This window comes from Ambystoma mexicanum, chromosome 2q (assembly GCF_040938575.1).
Source record: "Ambystoma mexicanum isolate Mex_15411 chromosome 2q, UKY_AmexF1_1, whole genome shotgun sequence".
NCBI classification, from domain to species: Eukaryota; Metazoa; Chordata; class Amphibia; order Caudata; family Ambystomatidae; genus Ambystoma; species Ambystoma mexicanum.
The window spans coordinates 1,440,204,063-1,440,220,910 of NC_090924.1; the positions used below are offsets into that span (position 1 = coordinate 1,440,204,063).

The 16,848-nt window shown below is 42.1% G+C and overlaps 1 protein-coding gene across 1 annotated transcript in view; it reads right to left on the reverse strand.

Moving 5' to 3' along the window:
• Window positions 1–4,672: 4,672 nt before the first annotated feature.
• Window positions 4,673–16,848, reverse strand: part of LOC138570245 (zinc finger protein 268-like) — a 47,937-nt gene continuing 35,761 nt past the window's right edge. Inside the window, exon 2 of the mRNA XM_069648995.1 lies at window positions 4,673–11,378. Coding sequence (XP_069505096.1) covers window positions 8,187–10,349 — 2,163 coding nt within the window. The 5' untranslated portion in view covers window positions 10,350–11,378 and the 3' untranslated portion in view covers window positions 4,673–8,186. The remainder of the gene's footprint in view (window positions 11,379–16,848) is intronic.

Consider the following 16,848-nt stretch of genomic DNA (forward strand, 5'->3'; position numbering starts at 1 on the left):
CTGCCGGTGTTAAGGTTTTCCCCAATTGCTCCATGCAGTTTATGTTTAAATCACCTGTAATTATTACATGATCACAACTGGAATTTAGTACCGTAAGGTTCAGTAGTTCCTCTATTGCGTAACGAAAATCCTTATCTGCAATTGCCGCGTGATTCCAGTACACATTTATTAAGCCAATAGTTTTGATGTTGGTTTTTATTTTCACCATCTGGAGGAAACTATTAGGGGAGAGCCAAGGTTCCAGTTTAATATTGGGGGATATTTTTATTGCCACCATGAGTCCGGCCATTGGCCTACCTTTTACAGGCACAATGGCAGGAACCAGTGTTACAATATGTTTATCCCTCACAGGAGGTGTAGACAGCCATATTTCCTGAAATGCCACAATGTCATAATTCCGCAGCAGGTTATCTCTTGAAATGGTTAGAGGTTTAAAGCCTCTTGAATTCCAAAAGGCCAGAGAACAAAGTAGAATTATGGGCTAGTTAATTTTGGATCCGACTTGCTTCACGTGTATCATTCATTGGACCACAATCTCTTGTCAAATCCACTTGATTTATGGTCTGAGCCCTTGGATCACTACGAGTTCTTGATAAGTATTGATTCCCTAGTGTCGGGACATGCTGATGGTCAAGAGAAGAATGATTCAATAAAAAGAACCCCAGATGCTACGAGTCTGATCTAGCCTGCCCCAATGCATTCTTGACAAATCCTGACTTCATCCATAGTTTCACCACAGAGAGATCATATTGATGTACAAATTCTATTTGATCTATATCTCCAGAATATATCCCCTCCAATGCCGGTACATCTGCAAATATGTTCATGACCGATTGTCTGTTTAGAACAAAGCTTAAGGGGTGCGAACGATTCTGCAGGGTCAAATAATTTAATCCCCCATTTCTCTGCAGAGTTCTAAGGCCTAATCTCGGAACAGAGCTCACTTTTGACTGCCTCTGAGAATGTAATTGCTTACTGTTACTTATTATGGGCGTTTGATCATTTTCAATTCTTTCTCTTTGTAATAGAGACTCTTGCTTATTAGATTGTGAAATGAGCCTCTTTAGGGATTGCTCAATTTCTCCACGGCCCGCTGTCAGCCAACAGCACTTCACCAAAGCACTTCCTCCAAATGCGCGCACGCCAAATGGGCGCACACCAAATGCATGCGGCCAGTGCTTTTTATTGAATTCTGGGATAGTGGGCGGGGCTTTACACTCGTAGCTCTCTAAAAGAGAGAAAAGAAAATATAGATTACTTTTCCTAGTGTCCACAGGGCTTGTATGCACTCCTTATATCCTTTAAATATTCAAATCACTCTGTACCAATTTGTAGATAGATGCATGAGATTTAAGTTGAAAGGAACGTTCCGTGGCCTCAACAGCCGACAGCAGTTCACCAAAGCACTTCCTCCAAATGCGTGCGTGCCTAATGCGCGCAGCCAGTCCTTTTTATTGAATTGTGGGATAGTGTGCAGGGCTTTACACTCGTAGCTCTCAATTTGTAGATAGATGCGCGAGATTTAAGTTGAAAGGAACGTTCTGTGGCGTCTACATCTGACAGCACTTCGCCAAAGCACTTCCTCCAAATAAGAAAACTCTAGATCTCAGACTCATCACACAGACCAACACAGAGACAATAGCTAGACCAATAGTTGGGTCCAAGATAGACTATTGCTGTAGTCTTCTTGCTGGGCTTTACAAAATCAGACAGTAACAGGCTGCAGGTAGTTCAAAACTGGGCAGTCATGGAACTAGCCCGAAGAGACCATGTTTTGGCTGCTAGACGAGAACTGCATTGGCTCCCCGTAGAGGCTTGTGTTTTTTTCCACCTACTAGTCTTCACCTTTAAATGCAGACATGGCTTAAAGCCCCCTTATCTGCAAGAGCTAATCATTGGAAAGGTTCATAGGAGATCTCTTAGATCTAGCAACCGGGAATATGTGATGCTTCCCAGGTGCAGGACCATAAAGGCTGAAAAAGGAGCTTTTTAGAATGCAGCCCCTAAAGCCTGGCATAATCTGCCTCTAGATCTTAGATATGAGAAAACTCTAGATCCATTTTTTTTAAAAGAAAACGTGGATGTTTGCTTGATTCTGCCTTCTGTTTTTTTTGGCTAAGTAATATATCGTTGGCCCTGGTTTCCTTTTTGTTTTTATGTTCTGTCCATGCCCTATTGCCTCCGGATCCATGGCTTGCGCACTACAAATGCATTCAAGTTAAAGTAAGGTAATGAGCAGCTGGAAACAAAGTGAAGCCATTTGCTTTCCTTGCCATGAAAGCGCAGATGCCACAGACGCTCATGGTGTTGCTTCAAACATGCGCATTACACAGGAGCTTTTAGCAGGTTGTTCCCAAGAAAAACCACAACAGCCAAAATAAATACACCAATTTGGTGGGTCCCATGGACACACTGGTCAAAAGCTGTGACAGTGGCCAAAGATGGAGCACCATGAAAAGTGGTTAAGAGAGCTACAGTTGCCAAACAGTTAAGAGAAACATGAAGAGCCATCAATCCCGATTACTTGTTCTGCATTGTGCATTGCCTTTGTACCAGGAAGCACTCTGCAGTAAAACCTTGAACATAGGGAAGGTGCTGGTTAAGAGGCTGCCATTTCATTTTGAGAGAAGGGTCCTGAACCACAGGTACCTCAACTGTCTTCTTGAAGATTCCCAGAATCCCCAGGGACCACCACAGGATGCAGTGGTTTGTTGGTTAAGAATTAAAGGTGAAGTCTAGGTATTCATAGAGCAGTTAGGGAGGGGTAGGCTTGAACTGAAGGGTGATGAATTCATGCAGGAGCTTGCTTGCATGGTTGACAATCATAACAGAACACCTCAATTGTGTTCTTGAAGTTTCCCAGAATCCACATGGACCGCCAAATGACGCGGCGGTTTGTTGGTTAAGAATTGGAAAGGAAATCTAGCTATTCATCGAGCAGAAAGAGAGGACGATCCTTGAACTTCACGGCGATTAATGCATGCAAGGAGCTCTCTTGTGCAGTGCTGGTGGGCATTCAATGTTTGATGATTCCACCTACCGAACGGCATGCAAATCCTGTGCATGCTTTATACAATTTCTTCTAAAATGGATAGTGTGAAATGTGCCATTTTTGCTAAATATTTTGACTACATTCTCATGGTTGGGGAATCCCCCACCAAACCTCACTAAGGTTCTTTTTTCGGCTAGCTTGCAGCAGTAATTAGCATTGTTTGCATTAACCATCTCTTTACCTAGTATCCAGTATTAATAAGCACTACGTATATCAGAACAGTTCTTCCAGGATGAGCTATGAGTTGGGATGAGGGGCTGAAGGGTCAGGAGGTGAAAAATGAATCCATGTAATCCAGGTTTCTCTCCTAACACAGCTGTCTCGAGCCCTATCCAGAGGTGGGTCTGGAGAACCTCACTTACACTTTCAGTGGATGGCATATTAAAGGAGAGTTGCCCTAACCTGATCATTGGTCTTAAGGGAAGAAAAGAAAAAAATGTGATCGGAGAGGGGCAGAACTTTGTATTATGTTGATGGGTTTCCCACAGATGACAGCACATGCCGAATGTACAAGAGAACACACAACTACTGACTGCAGAATAAGCTTACGTGGTTTTATTAAACAAAGGTAAAACATAAGAATACTGCATGAAAATTGATTCAGAATGGCTGCAATGTTTTTGGGAGCCCTAGTCTTTGAACTCAGGATTATCAACGGACAGTAAACAAAAAAAAAGGCAATCGCAGGGGCCAGTGGGCCCTTCTGCCTCTTTTAGCATTTAGGGCTGTCTCCCTTTGCCAAGTGCCCCAAAATGCCTCCCCTTCAATGGAGCTCAACCTCCCTCCTCTTGCGCGGCATAGGGGCTCTCCCCTAATGGATATGGTGCCCTGCTCACCCTTTCATGCCCATAGATCTTGTGATCTACTCTCCAAGGGATATAATGCCCTACTCACTCACCCAGTAATATAGTGCCTTGCTCACTCTCCCAGGGAAATAGTGTCCCGTTTGACAATCCACATCCAGTGATATAGAGCCCTGCTCAATTTCCTGGCGATATAGTGCTCACAAGATCTCTTCACTGTATCCCACCTCTCTTCTGGGTCCCCCGTAGGTAACATCTTCCTCACAGGAGCTCAATGCTCTTTTGGGTATTATGGGGCCCTTCTCTGTCTCACTGGAGCAGATTTGGCTTTTAATATTCGGGGGAGGAGGGAGACTCTCCTCCCCCCTCACTTGAGCAGATTCTACTTTTAGGTTCACGGGTGGCCTTCTCCCCATCACTTGAGCATACCCCTCTTCTGGTGTTTTGGGGACTCCTTTCCCCACCCTGGAGCAGACCCCACTGTTGGGATTCAATGAGCTCCTCACCCCTCACTGGAGCACACCTCAGTTTGGGGGATCAGATGGGCTCTTCTCCCCTCAGTGGAGCATACCCATCACCTGGGGTTCAGGAAGTTCTCTCTTCCTCACTGGAGCAGAACCCTCTGGAATTTGACATTTCTTGCAACTAATACGAGAAAGCTCTCAACACATTCACAGAGGTACTAGAGGTAAATTAATTTGTAATAACTGGATATGATTTTAAACAATTCATGGAAATACTGAGCCCTCAAAAAAGGTACATCTCCAATACAAACATACATGCTGTACAAATGATTGTACACAATATACCAAACCAGTTGAATTCAGTTTAAGTTTATTTCAGATATTGCAATCATGCATAACATCTTTAACATCTTGTACAATAGGTAATATTCAAATATAAGATTTTAAAAAACTCATTGGTAAAAATGTTTTCAAAATTTAAAACATGGAGTCTTTCCAAATAGTTTTGAGATAAAACCAGTGTAATAAGCTTGCTTCTACCGAGAAGAGGGTCTTCATCCTACAACCAATTGCAGGGAGGGGAGCATCTATTTTTAGAGCGAATCCAATTTGAAACTGTATCTTTCTAAACAACCAAGGACCCCCTGCACCATACTAAAGTACAAACATCTGTACGTAAGCTGCTATAATATGCTATTTCCTGCCACTAATGCAAGAAGGCTCTCAACACATTCACAGAGGTACTGGAAGATTGTAATAACCGAATATTTACAATTTATGGAAATCCCAATCCTTCAAAAATAGGTAGATCTTTAAAAAAAAAAAAAAATTCTCTACAAATCATTGTACATAACATCCGAAATCTGATTCAACAATACTTAGATTTGCTGGGGGAAACAACTTAGTTCAAATCGCACAAAAATTGCAACAGAAGAAATTAAGAAATCGAATTGGGGATAACACTATTGAAAGGCATGTCGAAGGCAATTAAAACTGCAACAGAATAAGAATATCTTCAATAGATATTTGATACGACCCTGACTGGTAAATTATTCCACCAGATCTTCCTAGCATTGCCCCAATAATCGGCTACTCAAGTTATCTTATCACATTTATTTGCAGTCTGTCAAAAATAGTTTCCCAATATTCCTGGATTTTGAACAATTTGAATTCGATTCAACCAACCACAGTAGGAATCCTCTTTAATACCCAAGAAACGGGAGACAGCTCCCTTTCATAGTTTGCATGTACGACACTTGCCAATTGCCCAGCTTTGTATCGCCATAATCCTTGTACTGAGGATTCCTGTTTCAAGAATTTGATACGGTGAATACATATCTAAGAAGTAATGAAACAATCCATGAAGCATGTGTGCACTTTAAGCACTTATGAAACAAGATTGAATACTCCCAGCCTAGTTTTCTTTTTGTATTTAACATGTTTACACTCCCAGCTCCGATAGATTTATATACACCACTCTGTTTCATTATGCCGTTAACATACGCAATATATCTATAACGTCCTCTGCATACGCAACATTTTAACACAGTACGTTTTATTTCCACCACCCACCTGTAAACTGTATTTTTTTAAAAAGGAATACGATCTAAGAAACCTTCATAGTCAGTAAACTGCTGAGGCTTTTCTCCTATGTGGGATTTCATATTTGAGGTAAAAATGTTTTTCCGAGTGTAGCTTTCTCCTGTGTGGTGTGGGTTTTCACATCTTGGATCCGATTGGTATTCAGATTGAAGAGGTTTTAATATTTTGTGCGTTCTTTCATGGGGAGTTGGTTGCCTTCATTTACTGAAGCCTTTCTGATATTCAGTGCACTAGTATTGGTTCTTTCCATTTTCGGTTCTTGCACGGGAAGTTAGTTGCCTTCATTTAATGAAGCCTTTCTGATATTCCGTGCACTAGTATTGGTTCCCTCTATTGTGGGTTTGTGCATGGTGATGTGGTTGCCTTCTTTTACTGAAGCTTTCAGATACTCAGTGCACTAGTAATGGTTATATCCGTTGTGGGTTCTTGCATGGGGAGTTGGTTGCCTACTCTTACTGAAGCCTCTCTGATATTCAGTGCACTATTAAATGGTTTTATACCTCGTAGGTTCTTGCATGGCGAGTTGGTTGCCTTTTTTTTAACCAAAGCTTTTCTTATATTCAGTGCACTAGTATTGGTTCTCTCCATTGTGGGTTCTTGCATGGGTAGTGGGTTGCCTTTTCTTACTGAAGCATTTCTGATATTCCCTGCACTAATAATGGTTTTATCCCTTGTGGGTTCTTGTGCGGGGAGTTGGTTTCCTTCTCTTACTGAAGCCTTTCTGGTATGCAGTGCACTAGTATTGGTTCTTGCCATTGTGGGTTCTTGCATGGGGAGTAGGTTGCCTTCTCTTGCAGAAGCATTTCTGATATTCCCTGCACTAATAATGGTTCTATCCGTTGTGGGTTCTTGAGCGGAGAGTTGGTTTCCTTCTCTTACTGAAGCCTTTCTGGTATGCAGTGCACCATTATTGGTTCTTGCCATTGTGGGTTCTTGCATGGGGAGTAGGTTGCCTTCTCTTGCAGAAGCATTTCTGATATTCAGCTCACTATTGATGGTTCTATGCCTTGTGGGTTTGTGCATGGGGAGTTGGTTGCCTTCTGTTACTGAAGACTTTCCGATATTCAGTGAACTAGTATTGGTTCTCTCCATTGTGGGTTCTTGCATCGGGATTCTGTTATTGAATGCACTAGTATTTGTTGTCTCCATTGTGTGCAATTGCATTGTGAATTGGTTGTCTTGTCTCGCTGATGCTTTTCTGAGCTTTAGTGCAAGTGTTTTCTCCTCTATAGGGGCTCATGGTGAATTGCCTGTCTTTCTTACTGAACCTTTTCTGATATTTCGTGCATTGATAAGTGCTTTACCCATTTTGGGTTCTTGCATGTTGAGTTAGTTGCCTTTTCTGGCTGAAGTATTTCTCATATTTCGTGCATTGATAAGTGTTTTCCCCAAATGTAGGGTCTCATGGTGAATTGGCTGTATTTCTGACTGAAGCTTTTCTGATATTCCGTGCATTGATAAGCATGTTCTCCATTGTGGGGTCTGGTGGTGAATTGGTTGCCTTTCCTGAAATCTAATGCAATAAAGGGTTTTTCCCCAATTGTGGATTCTTGTATGTTGAGTTGGTTGCCTTTTCTAGCTGACCTATTTCTCATATTTCGTGCATTGATAAGTGTTTTCTCCATTATGGGTATCATGGGGAGCTGGGTGCATTTTCTCACTAAGCTTTTCTGATATATATTGTATAGATAATATTTCCCCCCTCCCCCATTATGGGTTCTCACATGTTGAGTTGGTTGCCTTTTCTGACTGAAGTATTTTCTGACATTTAGTGCACTACAAAGCGCTTTCTCCATTGGGGGTTCTCTTATGGGGAGCTGGTTGCATTTTAGAATGGAAGTCAGTGCACTGTTATTTACCGGTCTGTGTTTTCTCATGGTGTGTCACATTGCTGTTTTTTTTTTATCTGTGTGTGTATCCTTATGTTTGGTTAGATCTCTCTTCTCAGTGAAGTCTTTCAGACATTCAGAACACTGATAAGGTTTTTCTCCAGTGTGTGTTCTAACATGTCTATTTCAGTCACTATTTTGGCTGTAGCTTTTCTGACATTGGTGCAGTGGTAAGGTCTTTCCCCAGTGTGGGTTCTCTCATGTTGAGTAAGATTGCATGTTCAATTGAAGGCTTTCTGACATTCGGTGCAGTGGTAAGGTCTTACCCCAGTGTGGGTTCTCTCATGTTGAGCTAGATTGCCTGTTGAATTGAAGGTTTTCTGACATTCGGTGCAGTGGTAAGGTCTTTCCCCAGTGTGGATTCTCTCATGTTGAGTTAGAATGTTTGCTGTATGGAAGGTTTTCTGACATTCGGTGCAGTGGTAAGGTTTCCTCCAGTGTGGGTTCTCTTATGTTGAGCTAGATTGCCTGTTGAATTGAAGGTTTTCTGACATTCGGTGCAGTGGTAAGGTCTTTCCCCAGTGTGGATTCTCTCATGTTGAGTTAGAATGTTTGCTGTATGGAAGGTTTTCTGACATTCGGTGCAGTGGTAAGGTCTTTCCCCAGTGTGGGTTCTCTCATGTACAGTTAGATTGTTTGCTGTATTGAAGGTTTTCTGACATTCAGTGCAGTGGTAAGGCCTTACCCCAGCGTGGGTTCTCTCATGTTGAGCAAGATTGCCTGTTGAATTGAAGGCTTTCTGACATTCAGTGCAGTGGTAAGGTTTTTCCCCAGTGTGGGTTCTCTTATGTATAGTTAGAGTGCTCAGTGTATTGAAGGTTTTATGGCATTCAGAGCAGTGATGTGGCTTTACGCCAGTATGGGTTCTCTCATGTGTAGTTAGATGACCTTTCTCATAGAAGCATTTCTGACACTCAGAGCACTGATGAGGTTTTTCCCCAGTGTGGGTTCTCTTATGGAGAGTAAGGGCACTACTTCGGCTGAAGCTTTTCTGACATTCAGTGCAGTGGTAAGGTCTTTCTCCAGTGTGTGTTCTAATATGTCTAGATAGGTCACTTATTTGGCTGAACCTTTTCTGGCATTCAGGGCACTGATAAGGTGTTTCCCCGGTGTGGGTTCTCACATGTTTAATTAGATCACCTTTATTAGTGAAGCTTTTCTGACACTCAGAACACTGGTGAGGTTTTTCCCCTGTATGGGTTCTTACATGTAAGGTCAGATTTGATTTATCAAAGAATCTTTTGTGACACTCAGTGCACTGATAAGATTTTTCTCCTGTATGGGTTCTTTTATGGTTGGCCAGATGTCTTTTATCAGAGAAGCTTTTCTGACATACATTGCACTCATAAGGTTTTTCTCCTGTGTGCGTTTTCTCATGCAAGGTCAGACTTGATTTATCAAAGAATCTTTTGTGACACTCAGTGCACTGATAAGATTTTTCTCCTGTATGGGTTCTTTTATGGTTGGCCAGATGTCTTTTATCAGAGAAGCTTTTCTGACATACATTGCACTCATAAGGTTTTTCTCCTGTGTGCGTTCTCTCATGTAGTGTCAGATGGCTTTTACGACGGAAGCTTTTCTGACATTCATTGCACTGGTGTGGTTTGTCTCCCGTGTGTGTTCTCTCATGTTGGTTCAGAGCGATTTTGTGAAAGAAGCTTTTCTGACATTTTGTGCACTGATAAGGTTTCTCTTCTTTGTGGGTTCCCTCGTGTAGTGTCAGGTGGCTTTTATGACGGAAGCTTTTCTGGCATGTAGTGCATTCATAGGGTTTTACACCTGTGTGTGATCTCTCATGTGCCATTAAATGGCCTTTCTGTCTGAAGCATTTTGGGCATTCTGAGCACTGATATGGTTTTTCCCCAGTGTGTATCCTTTCATGGATAATTAAACTGCTTTTAACCCTGAAGCCTTTATGACATGTTGTGCACTGATAAGGGTTTTCTCCTGTGTGGGTTCTCTCATGTTTGGTCAGTTGGTCTTTAACACTGTAGCTATTCTGACATTTGGTGCATTGATAGGGTTTTTCACCTGTGTGCCATCTCTCATGTATCGTTAGCTGGGCTTTTTGATTGAATCTTTTTGGGCATTCTGTGCATTGATATGGCTTTTCCCCAGTGTGTGTCCTTTCATGGATAGTTAAACAGCTTTTATCCCTGAAGCATTTCTGACATGTTGTGCACTGATAACGGGTTCCCCTTTTATGGTTTTTCTCATGTTGTGTCAGTTGGCTTTTAGCACGGTAGCTTTTCTGACATTGAGTGCATTGATAGGGTCTTTCACCTGCGTGCCATCTCTCATGTTCCGTTAGTTGGCTTTTGAGACTGAAGCTTTTCTGGCCTTCTGAGCATTGAAATGGTTTTTCCTCAGTGTGGGTTCTCTCATGGATGGTTAAAAAGCTTTTATATCTGAAGGTTTTATGGCACGTTAAACACCGATATTTGTTTTTCCCTATGAAGCTTTGCCCATCTAGTTTTAAATTGTTTTTCAAACTTAACCTTGTCTGAAATTCAGTGCATTGATAAGTACTTCCTTCCATGTTGGGAATTTCAGTTATACTGAATTTCTATTTGGAACTTTTCTAACAATTTCTTTTTGTAAATTGTATTATGGTTTGAATTCAAACCTTTCACAAAGACAAGAGTAGAAATTCACTGATAAAAATTGCTGCAATTTTCGAACAAATGGAGCACTGATGCAGTTCATTTGGGGGCATAATATCAAACAAAATAGCAGGTCCAGACGTACTCGCATCTGCACCTCGATCATGTTCAATATTAAACTCTCATCATATTCTTGGTTATGTTGCAGTGTAGCCAGAGTCACTTCGGTCAGGATGTTATATGTTGTCACACAGGCAACGGAGGATTTGCTGCACACATTGCTTGATTCAGTGTTGCTTTGCTCATGGAGGGCTGAACTGGGTTAGTGACTAAAGCATTTCTTGCAGTCAGTGACACCAGAAGAATTTTGATTGGCTTTTGCAAGCATTGGATGGAGAAAACTAAACACAATCGTCAGATTTCTAATCCCATGCACGATCATAATGAATTTTCAATGGAGGGATTTTTCAAAGGCAGTGCATAGATGTGTCTTTCCTTATTGTAATTGTTATTGGTTATTTATAAAGCACTTAATACCGAGAGGTTTCTAAGCACAGACCCAGGGATCAAACCTATGCTGCTCCGCAATGTCTTGCTTCCAAGGTGAGCACGTTGCCCCTGAGCTGTCCTCTCGAGCTCAAACATCGTCTCATAAATAAATCAGTGTGACTGTTGGGCAATTCCTTCTAATAATGAGTGCTTCCATTGGAGGTCCAGTTGATCTATACTTGTAAGATCTCAGTTTTCCCCATCACACTGTGATTTCCATAAACAGAAATCCCATTCATAAAGTGATGTTTTCTCCACTGCCAGTCCTTACCATCCCAGACTTCTAAATATGGTGCAATTCTCAGATTGTTTTGACAAATTCACTTCTTTCATGTACAAACTTTTATGGGGTTGGTTTCTCAGGATGCGATTCCCCCCCTATAACCTCTTGCTTTTTCCATCCATGCTTTAGTCACCTGTAAAATGAAAGAGCGAGAGATTAATTTTGTTGATGTAAAATAGGGCATTGAAATGATACATATGTGCTACGTCAGTGTAAAGTGGCAGCACTAGGAGGAAAAACGACAGATTCTTATCTGTGTGTGGCTTTAGAACTTTGTACATGGAGAGCGCTTGAGAGAAATATGGTGTATCCCAAAAAAAAAACAAAAAAAAAAAAAAACAAATTTTTATAAATCATCTTCATTTCAAAGACATTAGACCAACCATGTGAAACTAATACGGAAGCAAGCATGCCATTTTAATTCCTCAAACATCCTACCAGAAGGGTCAGAGTAAAATCATATTTTTTGCAGCTTTTTCTTGGGAAATGCGTTGTACATAATGCACCCTTAACCCACCAGTCTCAGTGAAAAGAACTGAATAAGTGTCATGGCTCGCCATCACCGCCCCTACATAGTCCACTCTCTACTATCAACAACATCCATTATCATTCACAAACATCTGTGCCACAGTGGCTGCATTCAGACCTTCAAGGCAACCGACGAGACACTGAGCATTCCACCCCTATGCACCTTCAGAACAGAGCTATTATTTGCACTACCTCGTTACCCATGATCTGGCCTCAGCTGATCTTGCATCCACAAGAAGACTGCATCCAACAGTCCGCACCCACCTGATGTATCCAAACACCCCCCCAAAGAACTTTGAAGGGCTTTGCCAGTATTGTTTTACTTTGATAAATGCCAATCACATCAATGCATGGATCTCGGATCACCTCCACCAGCTACAGAGAGAGACACACTTGAGTCACTCATCACCTGATGCTCAACTTCTTATCCCTCAACCCTCATGGTGCTATGGATCATATGGAACACAGGAAATGGCTGACAAGTAGCATGCAAAGCTATATTACACAATCCAGTTACCACTTACACATGACTGACTCATATGTACATTAATAACCTTCCTCAAAAGAAATGTAAAAAACCACTTCATTTTATTCGTTTTCTTTCTAAACTCTTTTAGTCTCACTTTATCATTTCATCATTTTATATTTCTTCCAAACTGAGATGGTATCGAGCAGTAGACACAAACACAATGGATACAAGTTCAAAAACCTTTATTTATGAATTTGCTTGGGATGGTATCATTCCTAACTGGCCCCGACTCTAAAATGGGAGCAATCCCGATCATTAAACAATAATACATATGTCCAAGTCAGCCTGGTGAAAATAAAAAGGCCTATACTAAGAAAACTTAACCCAGCTCTCCTTCTCTATACAATAAATATGTTAAGGGAATACAGAAATTGTATTGGGGCGGAGGTGCTCAAGAGGAATATGGGGGGGCACAATAATTATGGTGGTATAAACACGTAGGGTGTTGCCGCACAGTCCGAATCAAGTAAAAACAGCAGGTAAGTAGTTTATATGGGGAAAGCCCAGCCAGGCCCTGCATGGTAGCCACACAGAAAATTGCATGTACACTTTACGACAGTGGGGTGGTGGAAGAATCGTTCAGGTTGACCGTCCCCAGGAGGCAGCAGTCGTTGGGAACAGAACCAGCCGATACATACATGGTCGGCGAGCTAGGCTCACAGGCACTCGCTAAGACAAGGTGAATTAAATTCACCAAGATATGTTCGGGGAGGCATACTAACAGCACAATTGGCGGTTTCAAATCGCCCTTGGGCAGGTGGGTCTAGGAAGAAGGAAGTAGGATGAAGGGACAATAAAGAAAGAGCCAACCAGAGGTGAGATTTGGTGTCCCCGAAAGGCAACAAGTATACTGTGTCGAGGTCTACGAAGCCGCTCATTGGTCGCATGCTGTGTGAAAGTCTCCCTTCCCACTAGCTCAGGATGTCACATGGTTTTTCTGTGTGTGCGGCCCAATGGCGGATAAATAAAGTTATGGAGGTCGGCAGAATTACGTATTGCATATTAACAATCAATTCATGGGGTAGAGCCAAAGGAATGTGGAGTCACAAGGGGAGGTGATGGCTCAGGCGATGTCAGGACTGTTTTTCCCCCAATCATTTCTTGCTAACATGTGTCTAGTTATAGGGGATTGACGCGGCCACACCAATCAGCTTTGTGGGACACATGACAACGTGAAACAATAATAGCAACCGTCCCTCACTATGCAAATAACGTACTCGCTGTATAAAAGATCTGGCCGCAGTGGGCGATTTTGTCACCTCTCATCAGTTCTGTACCACTGTTCTGTTGGATTTCTGCTTGCCCAGCTGTAAAAAACAGCACTACTTCTTGCCTGGTGTGCGCTCCTTTTTGGATTACCTCTGGTAAATTACTGATTACGTGCTTGTAGAGGACCCCGGATACATTTTTGGAGGCCCCAGCGAGATCATCAGTTCCCTCGGCCAACTGGGGGCATTACAATACAAAAAGGAAAATTGTGTGTCAAAACAAAAATTTCAGAATGGTACTCTATTCACGAGCTTTCGAGCAGTTTACGCTCAGGATCGCCGTTTCCTACTCCTTTTTAAAATGGCCGACTTATTACACCTAGAGTAGGCGTTACTTCCGGCCCGTGTTAGTGTCCTGTTCCCATGGAAACATGTAAAACTAGAATGCCTTAGTTGCGAGCCCCTCACACAGAGACACAGGACCAGCTGTATGCGGCCGAGCAAGTTGCGTACCGCACGAACGCTTTGATGTCCATAACTGAGGTATGTTAATGAAAAGCTTTGTTGATCTGCCCTACTCCGCGTTCACCCATCGGATCTTAGTTTGCTTTTGGCAAACGCATTCTGAAAAAACTTTTCTATTTTAGATTAAGACTCGTGGTGTTAACTCCCGCTGATGTGCTACGCCGGCAATTTCTGAATTCAGCATTACGAATTACAAGTTCCGTCTAATGATTAAGACGGTAAGCTGTTTGCATACGAGCTCTGCCGGATCACTTGGGTGGTTGCCTACTTTCTATTTTTAATGCACTTCTGCGGCTATACCCCTCAGCACCTCTCATATGATACTAACATCTTTTTATTAAGGAAAAAGCGGTTCACCTCGACCTACCTAATAGATGGGCACCTAACTAAGCACACTGGTATTAGTTACAAACGTATCTGGTCCCTTTTCTGAACACGGAACTATTTTCTATGGTCTGACCCTACACCTCGCCTATTTATTTAGATATAGCATTACTATAGCACTGTCTGGTGTTAGATCTAAATGGTTACACTATCCGATCCCAACCCTTTGGGTACCCATTCCGAACGCAGTAATTGTGTCTTTGTCTAGTGGACTAAACTCAATTGTCCCATCCTATATCTATCTCTCTCTCTCTCTCTCTCTCTCTCTCTCTCTCTCTCTCTCCGTCCAGTGACTGCTTACTTGGAGATACACATCCGCTATTAAGCACAGCCACATGAAAGGACCTTCTCTGCCCAATCTTTAACAGAAGACACACTCAGGTGAGATTGAGGTTAACTATTACTGATGTTTACACATATACATCTGCTTATTAGCCCTCTTTGACTTATCTATTGAACTGTTTGTACAGCATTTTCTAGCTCTTTTGAAAAACACTCAAGGTTTTTCATGCATTAGTTACAGGTTAAGAGCTACTTGACACCCCTCCGCAACCTACGCTGTTTGATGTTGTGAGCCCCCACAAGGTAATCATTTCCCTTTGTGTGGTTCTTCTATTCACCTTTTAGGGAATATAACAGATCTACCTAGCTATATAATTAGCTCCTTATCTGTTCCATTCTCTTTTCATCTACAGGTTGCACGTGCAGACTATCATTCTTCTAATGAAGCACTTGAATTTTTAATTGGGGTTTTCATGACTATGACAACCCTCCTGATGAATGTTCTTTAAATAACTGCCCAAGAACAGAAACATGTTGAGACTTTTTCCTGGATTTATTCAGGGAAACAAAAACGTGTGTTATCTATTAGTGATCAGAAACTGATTATCAGCTATATGTTGAATGTATTGCTCACTTTATGTTGACCAACCATTTGATTATTACCGAAATCCTATGTTCTTTTATGTGATGATCAATATTGATCCTTTTTGTATTGTACTTAATAGTCTGGTGATGATTGTTATTAATTGTGTGTTTTATTAATTCTTAATGTGTATCAAATTAAAGTTTATATACAGTGTTTTAGGAATCTACTCAGGTGTGCAACCTGTCTTTGAGCTCTGTCTCATATATAATTTGACTTGTGGTTCTTATACTCTTTCACTTGCCTTCTTGGCCTTTTTCAAAGTTCTTCACATTTGCCACCTTCGCATGTTTTACTTTTGCCCTCTTGGCGAGTTTCACGTATTTCATTTTTCTCTTGTTTAACTTTGTTTTCTTTGATCTCTGCTTGTAACATCTTTGAAATGTTCAATAACATTTCACATAGACTTCCGAATGTGCAAGCTCCTCTCTCAGGACCACTCTGCAACTCTGCATCCTCTTCTTTTAACAATTGCCCTCTTCTTTCGCATTTTATCAGCACACATGCAACCTTCACCTTTCAAATCAGTCAATTTCCCTTTAACATCAACCAGACTGTTGTGCTCGATAACTCACCGGTTGTGCTATGTCTTCCATGTTTCTTTCGCAGCTCAAGGCCGTTACCAATGCCTCTGCTGCTCCTCCCAAACGCTTCCGTTCATCCGGGAGGGTTGCGGGCTGTTTCCTAGCACCTTTAAGGTGTCTTTCCACCGCTCACTCGGCTCTGATTTTCGAACACTCATGGCTTCCCGAAAGCTTGGAAATCTTGCCTGGCTTTCTCTGTATCCTCTCCATTGTGGATCAGCCCGTTGGCCTTCCAACTGCCACAGCCTGGGTCGCTTCAACCTCGGAAGAGCGGTTCCTTCTCATACCAAGCCTCGCTCAAAGTGTCTTTGTGCATGCCACCTTTTATTTTAACAGGGAGACTTAATAAGTGGCAGGTGTACATTATTAGAGCTACGTGCCTGACTCTGCCTGGCCTCATTACTGGGTCAGGGCCAATGCAAGCGAGGGGAGGTAAACCTTCTGTTCCCATTCCTCATCTTCCTTGGTGCAGTACTTGTCAAGACAAAGTGGAGAGGAATTATGGGAGTTGTAGTTTCCAATAAAATAAACAGGAATAGGCGTTAAATGGGTTGTGGAAAAAGGGAGATACCATGTCTCACCATTGGGTGCTTCTCCCCCACTCCCTGAGGGCCCACTACCAAGGTGATCCTCCCTCTTTTGTCCACCCCCAGGGTAGGGATCCAAAAGCGATGGCCTTTCCCCGACCACCTGAGTACAGGATTCCCGGGGGTTGTTTCACACAACCTAGTTTTTTTGTTCAACCTTTTTATTTGCATTTTAAACACAAAACATTACAAATAACCACTTAAACAACAGTAACACACCACACATTTCTACTGCCACTTTTCGTGTTGGAGTGCATATTGTTTCTGATCTGCTCAAGTCCCCTTTTCCTCCGTCTGATGTCCTACGCCACTCTGTTTCCCACCCGGGAGTGA